The 12250-nt window shown below is 37.8% G+C and overlaps 1 protein-coding gene across 1 annotated transcript; it reads right to left on the bottom strand.

Annotated features, from left to right (window-relative positions):
• Window positions 1–417: 417 nt before the first annotated feature.
• LOC117486520 (protein shisa-5-like) lies at window positions 418–11696 on the bottom strand. Its single transcript, XM_034135003.1, has 5 exons — window positions 11555–11696; window positions 10213–10351; window positions 8119–8255; window positions 3354–3713; window positions 418–2419 (listed from the first exon to the last, which is right to left on the bottom strand). Exons 1-5 carry the CDS (start codon window positions 11619–11621, stop codon window positions 2253–2255), a joined length of 870 nt encoding a protein of 289 aa, XP_033990894.1. The 5' UTR covers window positions 11622–11696; the 3' UTR covers window positions 418–2252.
• Between the last annotated feature and the right edge of the window lie 554 nt (window positions 11697–12250).

Raw genomic sequence — 12250 nt, 5'->3', positions numbered from 1 at the left:
TCTCACGCTATTTTTCTTTCTTTTTTAAGTCATGATAGATCAGACGGAATTATATTCAAAACTTGTATGCACATTTGGTTTTCCCTCTGGTGATCTTCTTTAACTTTTCATTTAGCGCCATCATCTGGTCACAGTTGAAACGGTCCAGTTCAAACATCTGAAAAACTAACTAGACATTACCAACAGCTTTAGCCTGGGCTAATAATGTAAGCTTTTTATTTCAGTCTTGTTCTTCTGAGGGTCTAAAGAAAGAGTTTGGTCATATTTTACAGATTGTAAAGTCACTCTAGAATAAAGTTGTGATTTTTGACTACGTAAACTAAATTGCTCATAGTCATAGTGTTGGTTGGTATTTTCATATGTAATCATTAAATAGTTTATTCTTCAATTCTAAAAATGTAATAACCAAAGTTGGGGTAAAACGAAAAAAATATATTTTTTATTTATTTCTGCAGGAATGGTGGGTTTTAGACCACATACAAGTAATGTACACATAATGTCAGAGTAGTATCAATGACAATTATTCTTGCAAGGGGAAAAACAGATGGAATCAGTGTACATCTCTGCTGGTTTGTCTTTCATTATGAACACTAAGGATATAGTCCACATACAAATACAAACAACCCTATTAAAGTACTCTTAAAGAATCAACACTAGGCAAATGACTGAAATCACAGGCAGGACACATTTATAAAGGAAGATTTCACACAAAAGGCAAGCCCACAATGTAATACACAGACAAATGTGTGATCAATGTAAGTAACACATGCTCATTCTTCATGGACTAACTGTTTTGCAAATAGCAAACATATACAAGGACATTAGGCACCAATAATTAACTGGCATGTCTCATATGTAAGTTTGTAAAACCAAAACAGCCACAGCATAGATGTGACTGATGGTCGTTCTGATACCTGTACCTGTGACACTCACTTATAATGAAACATTGAATTTGACTATTGGTACTAGTTCTTTGACCACGACTAAAGTCTAAAGAGAGGAAGTAGAAAAGTCACGGTGGCTCAAAAGACCAAATGCTCTCATCACATGAGCTGTGACTGTACTTCTCCAGGTTCAGCTGGGTCACAAGAAAAAACGTCATTTCAAGTCATTTCAGAAAGCAGAAGTTAAGCAAGATAGGCATATTTGTTTTTGTATAAAACAAAAGACTACTAATTTATCCCTTACTTCTATGCTGGTGCAGTCTTTGAAAAGACAAGGCAAGTAACACAATACTGAATAAAAAAAGTATGACCTTTAAAAGATGCATAAAATACACAGTTCAGTTAAGAAAGTTGAAAAGTTGCATGTGGCAAAAACAATGTGACAAACAAACATGAATTACTCAAACATAGTATTTGAAACAGTTGTAAATGACATGCACACCAAGTGTGATACAAACATAATGTGGCTAAGAAGGCACGGTTTTCTTTCCTGCATTTTGTAAGCATAACATTTGTATTTCTGTTGATGTTTAGAAAATTAAAAAAGGGGACAGAGCTCATTTGGTTATTTAATTCAAAGCTGCCGATGCAGTTGAATTCAGTAAAACATATTGTAAGATAAACAACCTGAGTAAAAAAATTAAAGAACAATTTGATGTGATGTCTCCTTTGCAACTGAAAACATAAGTAAGGCTTTTTTTGTTTAATCAACTTGAGCATTCCCTTTTGCTGCAGGGTTAAAAAGCCCTGTTACCCCATTAACAATGACAGATATACTTTCCACAAGGACACCTCTAGTGACAAGTGTGACACGTTGGACCTGATTTGTTCCCAAATAACACATTAAAGCATCATAAAGTAAATGAAAAAAAGTTCAAAGGACTTGTGCCTAAAATAAAGGTAAGAAAGCAATGAGATAATGGCTGTGACCCCCATCACTGTGGATGGTGGTTGAAGAGGTCAGGTAGGTTCTGTGGGGTCGGGCCAGGATAGAGACTTAGTGGTTTTATTTGTAATTTACTAAAAATGACCAAGATTGAGTCACTAATAACTTCTTCTTCTTTTTAAAACAACAATTTTGCCACTTGTATATTGTAAATCCATGCAACAGGAGCTAATAACATCAACATTTTCACTTGGCAACCTTTTTACAGAACAACTACAAATGTGTCATAACATATTTTATAATCAAAACACACAGACAAAACAATCTTTTTATCCCATTTAGATTGCACATTTCCAGGTCTGCCATGTTTGAAAAATGCTGCAGCACGTTTTAAGTGGCTGAGAGAGTATGACTGGAGCCCACTATCCATTGAAATCCGGGTTGTAGGCGGGCTGGGCGAGGAAGTCCTTGTTTGGGAGAGGAGCGGTGGGCTGCGGCTGGACGGGGGGCTGCAGAGGGTACGGCGGCTGGCCGGGGGAGAATGCAGCCTGGCTGTAAGGCATCGGGTTGGGAGGGTAGCTGGGACCAACTGTAAACAAAAAGAAAACATGGCATGAGGACAAAGTGCTGCAATGCTCCAACAGTAAAGTTAAACGTATGCTCTGTCAACCAAAAACGTTCAACTTTCTATTCAACAAATGTAGACATGACCCAACTTTATCCCAGCATTTATCCCACCCGCACTTCCGACTGCAGCTACATTGAAGCCCCAAAATACATCATGTGGTTTGTGTGTTTTTTGACACTACAGTCTTATTAAAGGGGTCATTATCCTGTGTTTATGGGTACTTTTCTATAGCGGGCTGGTTGTTTTAAAAACACACACTACTTAGTCTTGTATTTCATTGTACATTTTAAGTCTTACTCTTGAAACTTTTTTGGCATGACTTGATATTTAATAGCGCAGGCATCCTCACAAAGATGTTTTGCGTATAACATCGCCTGCTCAAATGTTCTAACTTTGTCTACAGTCTTTTTTTATATATGTGTGTGTTACATGAAAATAAACTGGACTATACTAAACTTAATTTTATATCCATTGCCTAAAATGAGTCCCCTGAATTTTTTAGCCATTGCCTACAGATACAATACAAAATGCACCCCTTTTAAATTCAGTATTAAGTACACAGACAACTATACTAATTAAACAAAAAGACACTTAAAAGATGCTGAAATCCATTCAGAGGAAGATAACATTTCTGGAGCTTCGATGAGTAAATTCAAAGATGCATCCAGGTTGTTGAATAAGACTTTGGGTTAAAACAGTAAATTGTGCGTTGGTCCATCTTTTGCATATCCCTTTTAAAGGATACATTTAGTTTCGTTTCATTGTTTTGTGTTACAAAATGGTGATGATAATTACACTGGGATGGTGTTACAGAAAGGGAAGTTTGACAATAGGCTGTCATCAGTGTTTCCTCTATATTCATTTTGTCTAGGTTATTAAAAAAATCCACACTCACCGGCTTCCAAGTATGATGGTGGTGGTACGGCTGTGAACGGTTGTCCTTGGTAGGGTGGTGTTGGCATGGTTGGAGCTCCGTAACCCTGGGGCCCGGGCTGTGCTCCGTAACCCTGGGGCCCCGGCTGTGCTCCGTAACCCTGGGGCCCGGGCTGTGCTCCGTAACCCTGGGGCCCCGGCTGTGCTCCATAGCCTTGGGGCACAGGCTGGGCACCATAACCGGGCTGCACTGGGACGTGGTTGTAGGGTTGGTACTGGCCCCCCTGGTAGGTCTGAGGCTGTCCGGCTGAGGTTGGCTGCTGGGGGTACTGCTGAGGAGCGGTGTTAACCACAGTGGTGTGTGTGGTGGTAGCTATCACAGCTGTAAGCAAAAACAACACAGAAACAGATTAGAAATACACATAACAAAAGCTGAGTCAAGGGTTTAATCACAGTCTCAGTTGAAGTGATGGGAGGAGTTGCTGAGCAAGAAGGCTAAATTAAAACTAATGTATACCAATTTAAGTTAGTCTGGTCTTATCTGCTAGTTTTTGGATGGCTGACATAAACCTAACAGTGGCATAAAAAAGTCCTAAAATAAGCAGTCTCAGTCACAAGGTTAACCAGCAGTCGTGGTCAAAGCATGATCACTACCACCAACACAAAGAATAATACAAAGAACCAAGTATTGCAACATCTAAACAAAAGAGAAGTTCAGATTTCATAATCAGTTTGTTCAACAAAAATGCAGCGAGACTTTTACACACAAACATCCCTCTAAATAGTTTCCTTTGACTTTCAAAGCTACCAGAAGAGTAGAGAAGTTAAATGAAGTTCTTTACAGGTTCATCTGAGTTCACAACAGTGATTATCTCGTTACACAAATTCAGCTTTATGAGCAGCTGTATGTGTTTGTTGGATTTTCTTTTCCCTGGGTGTTGCCTTTACGATAGCATACTGTTTGTCCTGTCCTTGTGGTGGAGGATGTGGAGGCTGTATGCAGTTTGAAAGGAAAGAAAAGGAAAAGCAGTAGAAAATACACTGGACTAAAACAAGTGTGTGTTTCTTAGGTTATTAATGTAATCTTGTATTTTCATAAACTGAAGCTAAAATGGAACATAAGGCAATAAAGTGCAGTGCTAGTTAAGTTTTCAATCAAGGAAGCTTAACATTGTTTTATCACAAGATTTCCATAAATCTATATCAAACAGAAACCAAACCAATGAACCACCCTAGCTCATAATTTTGATTGTATTTCTGTTGGAAGAAAGATGCATGTGTGAGCTTGTGTGTGTCCGTCACTCCCCCACCATGTTTTTTTCCCCCGGCACAGAGGGAGTCATCACGACCACTTCCTGTAAATGACGTGGGATGGTCTTGAGTTTTCCCCCACTGTGGTTGTCGTGGAAACAATGAGTCATAAGAGGTGGAGCTCTGACATTCCTGGATCTAATCCCAACATGCAACAGCCCAAGTAGGGAGTCTACATATCTGTCTGCGTGTTTTAGCCTAGCACTCTCTCTGCGTGAGCTTAAATGCTGAATGGCAGAAGCTGAACAAGTTGGCTGTGAAGACCAATCTGACAGGAAGAGCAAGAATGTGACGGTGTGCGCATGTGCTTCACAAACTCAAACAGTACCAAGGTGCCTTACTCCACTTTGGGGAATTTTTAAGGAATTCCTCTGGGTGAGCAAGTCAATGGCTGGACATGATGCGTGATGTCCAGTTTTAGTAGAGATACCAAAATTAATATACAAGTTCTCAGCTAATAGATTTTTTTTTGAAAATTATTTTAGTATTTTTAGGTAAAGAAAAGTATATTTCCAGCTTCTTAAATGTGGATATTTTCTAATTGCTTTAATCCTCTATGACGTATACTGCAAAGCTTTGAGTTTTTAGGACAAAACAAGCTTCGAGCTAAATGTATTGACATTTTTCACCATTTCCTTTAGCATTATAGAACAAAGAACTAATACATAAATCAAGAAGATAATCAACAGCATCCATAATGGAAAATGAAAGTAATTGTTGTTGCCGCCCCTAAGTGGGAGCACTATAAAGACAGAAAAGGACTTTAGAGGCTGAAGATAAACTCGCATGTAAAGACTCGTTGAGCTTCACTCGGTCTTCGCTGCTCAGAGGCACACAGTTCCTGCTTAAAAACAACAGAGATGCAGACCCTAATTCTGTGTCTGGAACGTGAACGTAGAGACTCACAGCACAGCTTATATTTACATTACTCCCTGTACCAAGCATTGTTTCCCTTGATTTGAATGGAATACATTTAAAGAAAAGGGTTACATTAATGCAGGTGATGTAAATAAAGCTATACAAAGTACTTACAGAGTAACCCAATGTTATTGGTAGCGCCAACGAAAAAAGAAAAAAATAATTAAAAGGAAATTACATTCTAGAAAATGAGGGTGTTAATATTCTGTATTTTTGTTATCGTCAAATAACTGTCTGTATGTGGTGCTCAGCTGGTAGCCCATTGGTTCCCACTGATATTTAAAAATATTAATAAAAAAAAGAGGGCAGCATTCTTCCAGTTATTCCTACATCACATGAATGCAGCACAAACGCCCTATGTCACAATGTTAACAAAACTAAACAATTTGAGTTTTCCCTTCATGATTCTGAACTGCTTCAAATAAAGTTGAATACCTTGTGTTTTTTAAGTATTTCCATACGTTTTCTGAAAAGACAGAGATTCAAAGAGACGGCCGACAACATGGCCCAGCATTGTCGGGAACTATTAAAGTCACGGGTTTGGGGCAGTTAGGAGTATTTACGGCAGTAGGATGTAGGTGTAAGTTGCCCGACTCAAAATGAACTACAGTGTATAGACATGTTCCTGGTAATTAAGGAAGAGGTTCCTGTGCAATGGGTGGACACACCCATGTTTGTTTATCACACAGGAATCAGATATCAGGCTCTGGCTACACAGACATTACTTGTTAGTATAATCAACTTTTCATTTGTTTTGGTCATACTTTGCTTTTTATGAATTGGTTGGCAATCACAAAAATATTGAATATCCAAAGGCTAATCGTTGAACAACAGTTTGATTAAAACAATATTTTCCAAGAACGCGTTTTTTAAGCATCTTAAGCCGGTATTCATCACATTAATGCCCTTATTCGAAGCATGGACAAATGAACAGGCCCTGCCATATACAACAGCAGCATAAACGAAGTAAGGGCATGATCTTTCTGGTGATTAAACTAAAGTTAGATCTAGGTAAAGCACAAACTCCAAATAGCAATTACCACTGATGACTATACGGGTGGGTCATCATCCTGCAAGGTACATTGCTCACCACAGAAGCTCACTAAAAAGCCAAGAGAAAACCTGCACAGTATGCAGCCTGAGAGACATAAAAACCAGGAACCCCACAGCTCTGTATAGAGAGAAGTTCAATAAATAAAGTTCCCTTTTGCAACTGTTATTAGTGTAACATTTCCTAGTGATTCTGGGAATTCTCTGCGTCTCAATGTCGATGTTATTAGTGAGACTCAGTCACTGCAGTAATGAAAGTCATGTGGTGCGTTGGCCAGCAGACCTAAAATGAGTCCCCTGATGTTGAGTTTTCAAAACTAAGCAGACACATACTCCAACACACTGGAAACCAAGAGTCTGACTTCTTCACTAACGCAGATCCCTCCCAAAACAAATAACACATTTAATTTACCGCAAAGTAAAAATCTGTCAAGAAGCTGTGCATGAAACCTAGATATGCATCTACATGTTGCAGAAGCAACAGAACCACATGCTGTCAACACATTACTCACAAGATGAACAACCTCTTTACCATGGTACTTGAATAAAACAATACCTAACTAATTAGCAATACTCAAACTGGTTGATCAGGGCTCATGTGTTAAAGTGAAGGGACATATTGCTTTAACACTTTAAAATGCAAATCAAAATGATTTTCTTCCTCAATCAAATTGACAACTACTTCCTTGATCTGTTTGAGAAAGTCAATTGGGCCCCTTTGCAATTTACCTGCCCAAGTTGACATATTCATGCGAACAAATACATTTTAGATTAAAGACTGTTTGCTTGTTCAAGTCCTGTTGCGTTCAACCGGTTTTTGTTTTGGTCAGGTAGTTACAGCATGCAAAAGTATTAAGATTTGGCTGGTGAACTAGTAAGCAAAACAAAAACGACATTGTCTTCTAGTATATCATATCATATTGCCCAATCCTTCTACCAGTAATTACCTCATGCCACCTAATCATTCATCAAAAAGCTTCTAAGACCTTTTGTAAGATAGTAGTTACTTTAGCAGTAATGTCTTTCTACAGTTAAGAAGAATGACACCTTGCTACATGGAAAAAAAGGTTAAAAAAGGTTTCCTCAAATTCTGCCCTTCTGCCGGTTCCCTGTTGCTAAAGATATGGTTACTAAATATGGAGACGATTGAGAAAACCAAATAAATGAGGCATCAGAGTGTGTTCATCATCTATGTTTGGTGCACCTGAAACATAGTTTTCTGTAAAGATGTAGGCGGTCTTTCCAGTTCTTATGAAGGTGGGAGGATTCTGTTTGTTTCCTTATATGTAACAAAAGAGGGGTAGTGCAATTTCCTGTAATAAGAAAACCAAAACCAAGAAATGTGAAAAATGGTAGTATTGTCTGTTAAATCTGCACTCCTTAATATAGAAATGAAAAAAAGATATAGGCGTTCAACTTGTGGCCAACAAACCACATGCCACATCTTTATCCACAAAGCATCACCAACAACAATAGAGAGATTAAATTATTAGGGGAAGGTCTCTTACGTCTTGGCTTGCGGCACATCTTGTACAGGCAGCAGCAGGGACACACACAGCAGCAGATGAAGATGAGCAAAATGGTGACGAAGCCCCCAATCCCAAGCACCATGGGTATTGGTGAGGAAATATCGTTAAAGATTTCACTGTAAAAGACAAAAAAACGGTAACACTTTATATTAAGGTACACAAATTAACCATCAACTAGTTGTTAATTAACATGCATATTAGCAGTATATTGGCTCTTTATTAGTCATTATAAAACACTTATTAATGCCTTATTCTGCATGACCATATTCTACAAGTAATAAGCCATTAGTTGAGAGTTTTTCCTCAATAACCCTCTAATTAGTGCTTATTTATTGCAAGTAAGGAAGTTGTTGTACATGAGTTTTGGTCTTAATATGCTCTGCTCAATATGGGCCTAATAAGGCAGTAGTACCACAAGAATAGTTATTCTACCATAATAACACTTATTAAAAGTGGGGTAGGTAAGTTTGAGAAACCGGCTCGAGATACACTTTTTGTTATATTCCATGGAATGCTCTTAACATCCCGATAGCAATGAATATCTTAAGTGCTTTGACAAAAAATCCATAAAAAAATGTCATCTGTGGAAGCCGTAATACTGTAAAAAGCACGACCAATTATTTTAGCCGGCCCGGCTAAAATAACTGGATGGCCTACCTGCCTGTCAGCCTTCCATCTGTGCACAAACTTATCTCGTGCCCTCATTGGTCATGTGCGCGTTTGTGTGTTGGAGGAGGGGCTCTGTAAGGAAGTGGCAGATTTGTTCCGGCTGTGTATTTTCAAATTCCAGCGCACTCGAGCTGGTTTCTCCAAAATTACCTACCCCACCTTTAAGTACAGGTATCAGTACAACAAAGTGAAAATACTCATGTGCCTGGCATAAGCGTTGTTTGTGTACACTAGCTACATTAGTGATTGAGCTGCTTCCTAATGGTCACCCGATTCACTTTAGGGGTTGTTAGATTATTATGGGTTTATAGTTTGTTGTTCACTGCTTGAACAACTAACATCAAGTCATTTCAGTAGTTGCGTGCTATAATGTATTTACAAAGTGTGAAGAGGAGGCAACTTTAGAATAGGGAACATGTTCAGGTCAATTAGAGTCAAACTACTAGCTTATTGGTTATGAACAAGACTTCACTTTAAAATAGGGAACATATTCTTAGATATAAATACCTAATTAGAGTCAAACTACTAGCTTATTGGTTATGAACAAGACTTCACTTTAAAATAGGGAACATATTCTTAGATATAAATACCTAATTAGAGTCAAACTACTAGCTTATTGGTTATGAACAAGACTTCACTTTAAAATAGGGAACATATTCTTAGATATAAATACCTGATTTTGAGTTATTTAGACACAATTAACACTTATAGTTTCATGTCTTGTTACATAAGAGATCATATTTGTTAAGTGTTATTATGGGAGAATAACTATTCTTGTGGTACTACTGCCTTATTAGGCCCATATTGAGCAGAGCATATTAAGACCAAAACTCATGTACAACAAATTCCTTACTTGCAATAAATAAGCACTAATTAGAGGGTTATTGAGGAAAAACTCTCAACTAATGGCTTATTAATTGTAGAATATGGTCATGTAGAATAAGGCATTAATAAGTGTTTTATAATGACTAATAAAGAGCCAATATACTGCTAATATGCATGTTAATTAACAACTAGTTGATGGTGAATTTGTGTACCTTAATATAAAGTGTTACCCATTATAAATACACAATAACAGTCACAACAACGATCCCCTGTGCAATGATCACAGCTGGAAAAAACATAAATATCCCCTAAATGCTGAATAAATTAACTTCATAACTTAATCTCATGAGCTGAATATTGAATCAGAATCTGTTCTGTGAAAGGAGATGTCTGGTGCTGCAGGTTGCAATGGATTCACACATTAGCTTCATGCCGGTGGTCGTGCACAGGAAGACACGACATCCTGTTGCTGTACTGTGTTTTGCATAGTTTCCTAACTGTGATGACACATTTTATAAAAGGACAAAGAGAGACTAGTTCAAGGCAATTAACAATCCATTACAAAATAACATAAAATACCAGTTATCTTGTGTAAGCTCAGTCAGCTTGTCAAAAGAATTAGTACAGCAGAATCTGTGTGTGCAGGTTCCACAGCAAAATCCTGGTCTGCATTTTTGGAAGGGTTGGTAATTGTATGCCTGACAGTCCTTGTCCCAGGCTGCAAGAGAGCAAACAGAAAGGTTAGCTAGCTACCCCCAAAGCTATATGGTGCTGACCTGCCAGAGATGGGTCAAATATGAGTAGTAAAGCATGAAAGTAGTTTGATGAAACACACGCATGCCTTACCCACTCAAGGAAAACAAGAACTTATTGGTTTGATGTGGTTTAGAACAACCTAATGAAACTAAAACAATTAGTCCATTTATCGATTTGATAATGGACAGAAAACTTTACAGGAAGTCTTTAGGATAGACTAAATGTTTCGTCAATTTTTTAAGCAAAAGTGTCAAATGTTGTCTTCTTCTATATTAAGCATTGTGAGTATTTGATTTGGTTGCTCAAGAAAAGAAAAAGGATTTGCACTATTGTCTGATGTCTTTACACAGAAAGATCTATTAGAAATTAGAACAGTACTAAGTTGCAGCTCTACAATCAAATGAATATGTGTATTGATATTTAATAATATCCATAGCAGTCATTATCCGGACTTTTTTAACTTTTAAATTACATTAAATAACATGCATTACCTCATTGTTCACATGCTTTCATTCTCACAGCTCTCATCGTTCTGGTGGCCACACTTTCACTTCACTGCTGTCTGTGTTTTTAATTAATTTTCTGTTTATCTATCCACCTATTGCATTAAATCCTATATTCAATTAAGGTTATAATGTTTAGTTATTGACAAATCACTCAGTATAAAGTTGATTCTACCTGAATACGTTATCAACCTTTGTTTATACAAATTGGGGTTGTTTAGCTAGAGCTGTTCATATTTTAGAAATACTGCAATAGCTTGTGTTTTTCTATGGAAAGACAGAACATTATTCCTATCTTAAAAAGATCATATTATATTGGAAAATAACTATGTTTGGGGGAACAGCAAAAACAGTTTAGTCCGTTTTTTAGCCCAAATTAGTCGGAGTTTCCTTTAAATCATGAAAACCCGATGGACCAGTTCATTTCCCATTAACATGTTGAAACAAGCTAAAGTTACAATGTGAAAACAATTTTGTAAATTAACTTAAACAGACTGGGTGGCGAGGCTAACGTTGCTGACATCGCCCTCGATATGTTTTTTGTAAAGCCTCGATTTCTAGCCAACCAAGCTTAGGTGAAAAAAACGGTCAGTGTATAAAAACAGTTACAGAGACAAAGAAGAAAAACAACGATAGATTCGGGTTAACAAATGTATACTAACCGGAGCAAGAAGGGGCCAGAATCACACATAACGCCAACACAACAACACTGGGCAGGCCTGTCGCCATGTCTAACGCTGCTTCCCGGATCCAGCTGCTAGACCTCCGATGAACCGAGTGATCTGCCGTCGCAGTTATCGTCTGCTCCCCGGCCGCGTCACACCGCAGAGACCCCGCCCATATCCACCCCTGCGTCTCTTTATAGAAGTGTATACACTTTACCAGTTGTGGAAAAAGTATTCAGATTCTTTAACTTGAGTAAAAGTACTAATTCCACTCTGTACTAAACACTACATTTAAAGGGCACCTATTATGCAAAATCCACTTTGTCATGTCTTTTATACATAAACATGTGCCCCCTTTGTGTAAAGAGATTCTGAAAGTTTCAGGAAAAAATATTCGCTCACTTTTTGTCCTGATCCATTTATATAAAAACCTGTCTGAAAATGAGCTGATCAGATTTTGGCCACTTTATGATGTCATAACGATGTTTGGGGTTGTGTAACCATTAGCCAATAACCAACCAACCTAACCCCTAACCCCACTTGGAGTGGCTCCTTATTTTCATCTAAAGTAACAGACACAGAATCAGGACTTTTGAAACAGGGCTGAAACAGAAGGGTTTATGGGATGCTACAATGGGTGGTCTGTTTGGTATTTAAAAACGTTAAAAAATATATATATTTTAAAGCAAAAAA

The sequence above is a fragment of the Trematomus bernacchii genome, unplaced genomic scaffold, assembly GCF_902827165.1.
Source record: "Trematomus bernacchii unplaced genomic scaffold, fTreBer1.1, whole genome shotgun sequence".
NCBI lineage: Eukaryota > Metazoa > Chordata > Actinopteri > Perciformes > Nototheniidae > Trematomus > Trematomus bernacchii.
The sequence above is the reverse complement of the archived record's forward strand: the minus strand, read 5'-3'. Positions and strand labels throughout refer to the sequence as shown.

Coding starts and splice junctions, on each gene's coding strand:
- LOC117486520 (XM_034135003.1), bottom strand. CDS start 11,621: ATGGCGACAGGCCTGCCCAGTGTTGTTGTGTTGGCGTTATGTGTGATT. Junction 8,256..10,212: donor GAGCTTACACAAGATAACTG/GTATTTTATGTT, acceptor TGTCTTTTACAG/TGAAATCTTTAACGATATTT. Junction 2,420..3,353: donor ACCATCATACTTGGAAGCCG/GTGAGTGTGGAT, acceptor TTTTGTTTACAG/TTGGTCCCAGCTACCCTCCC.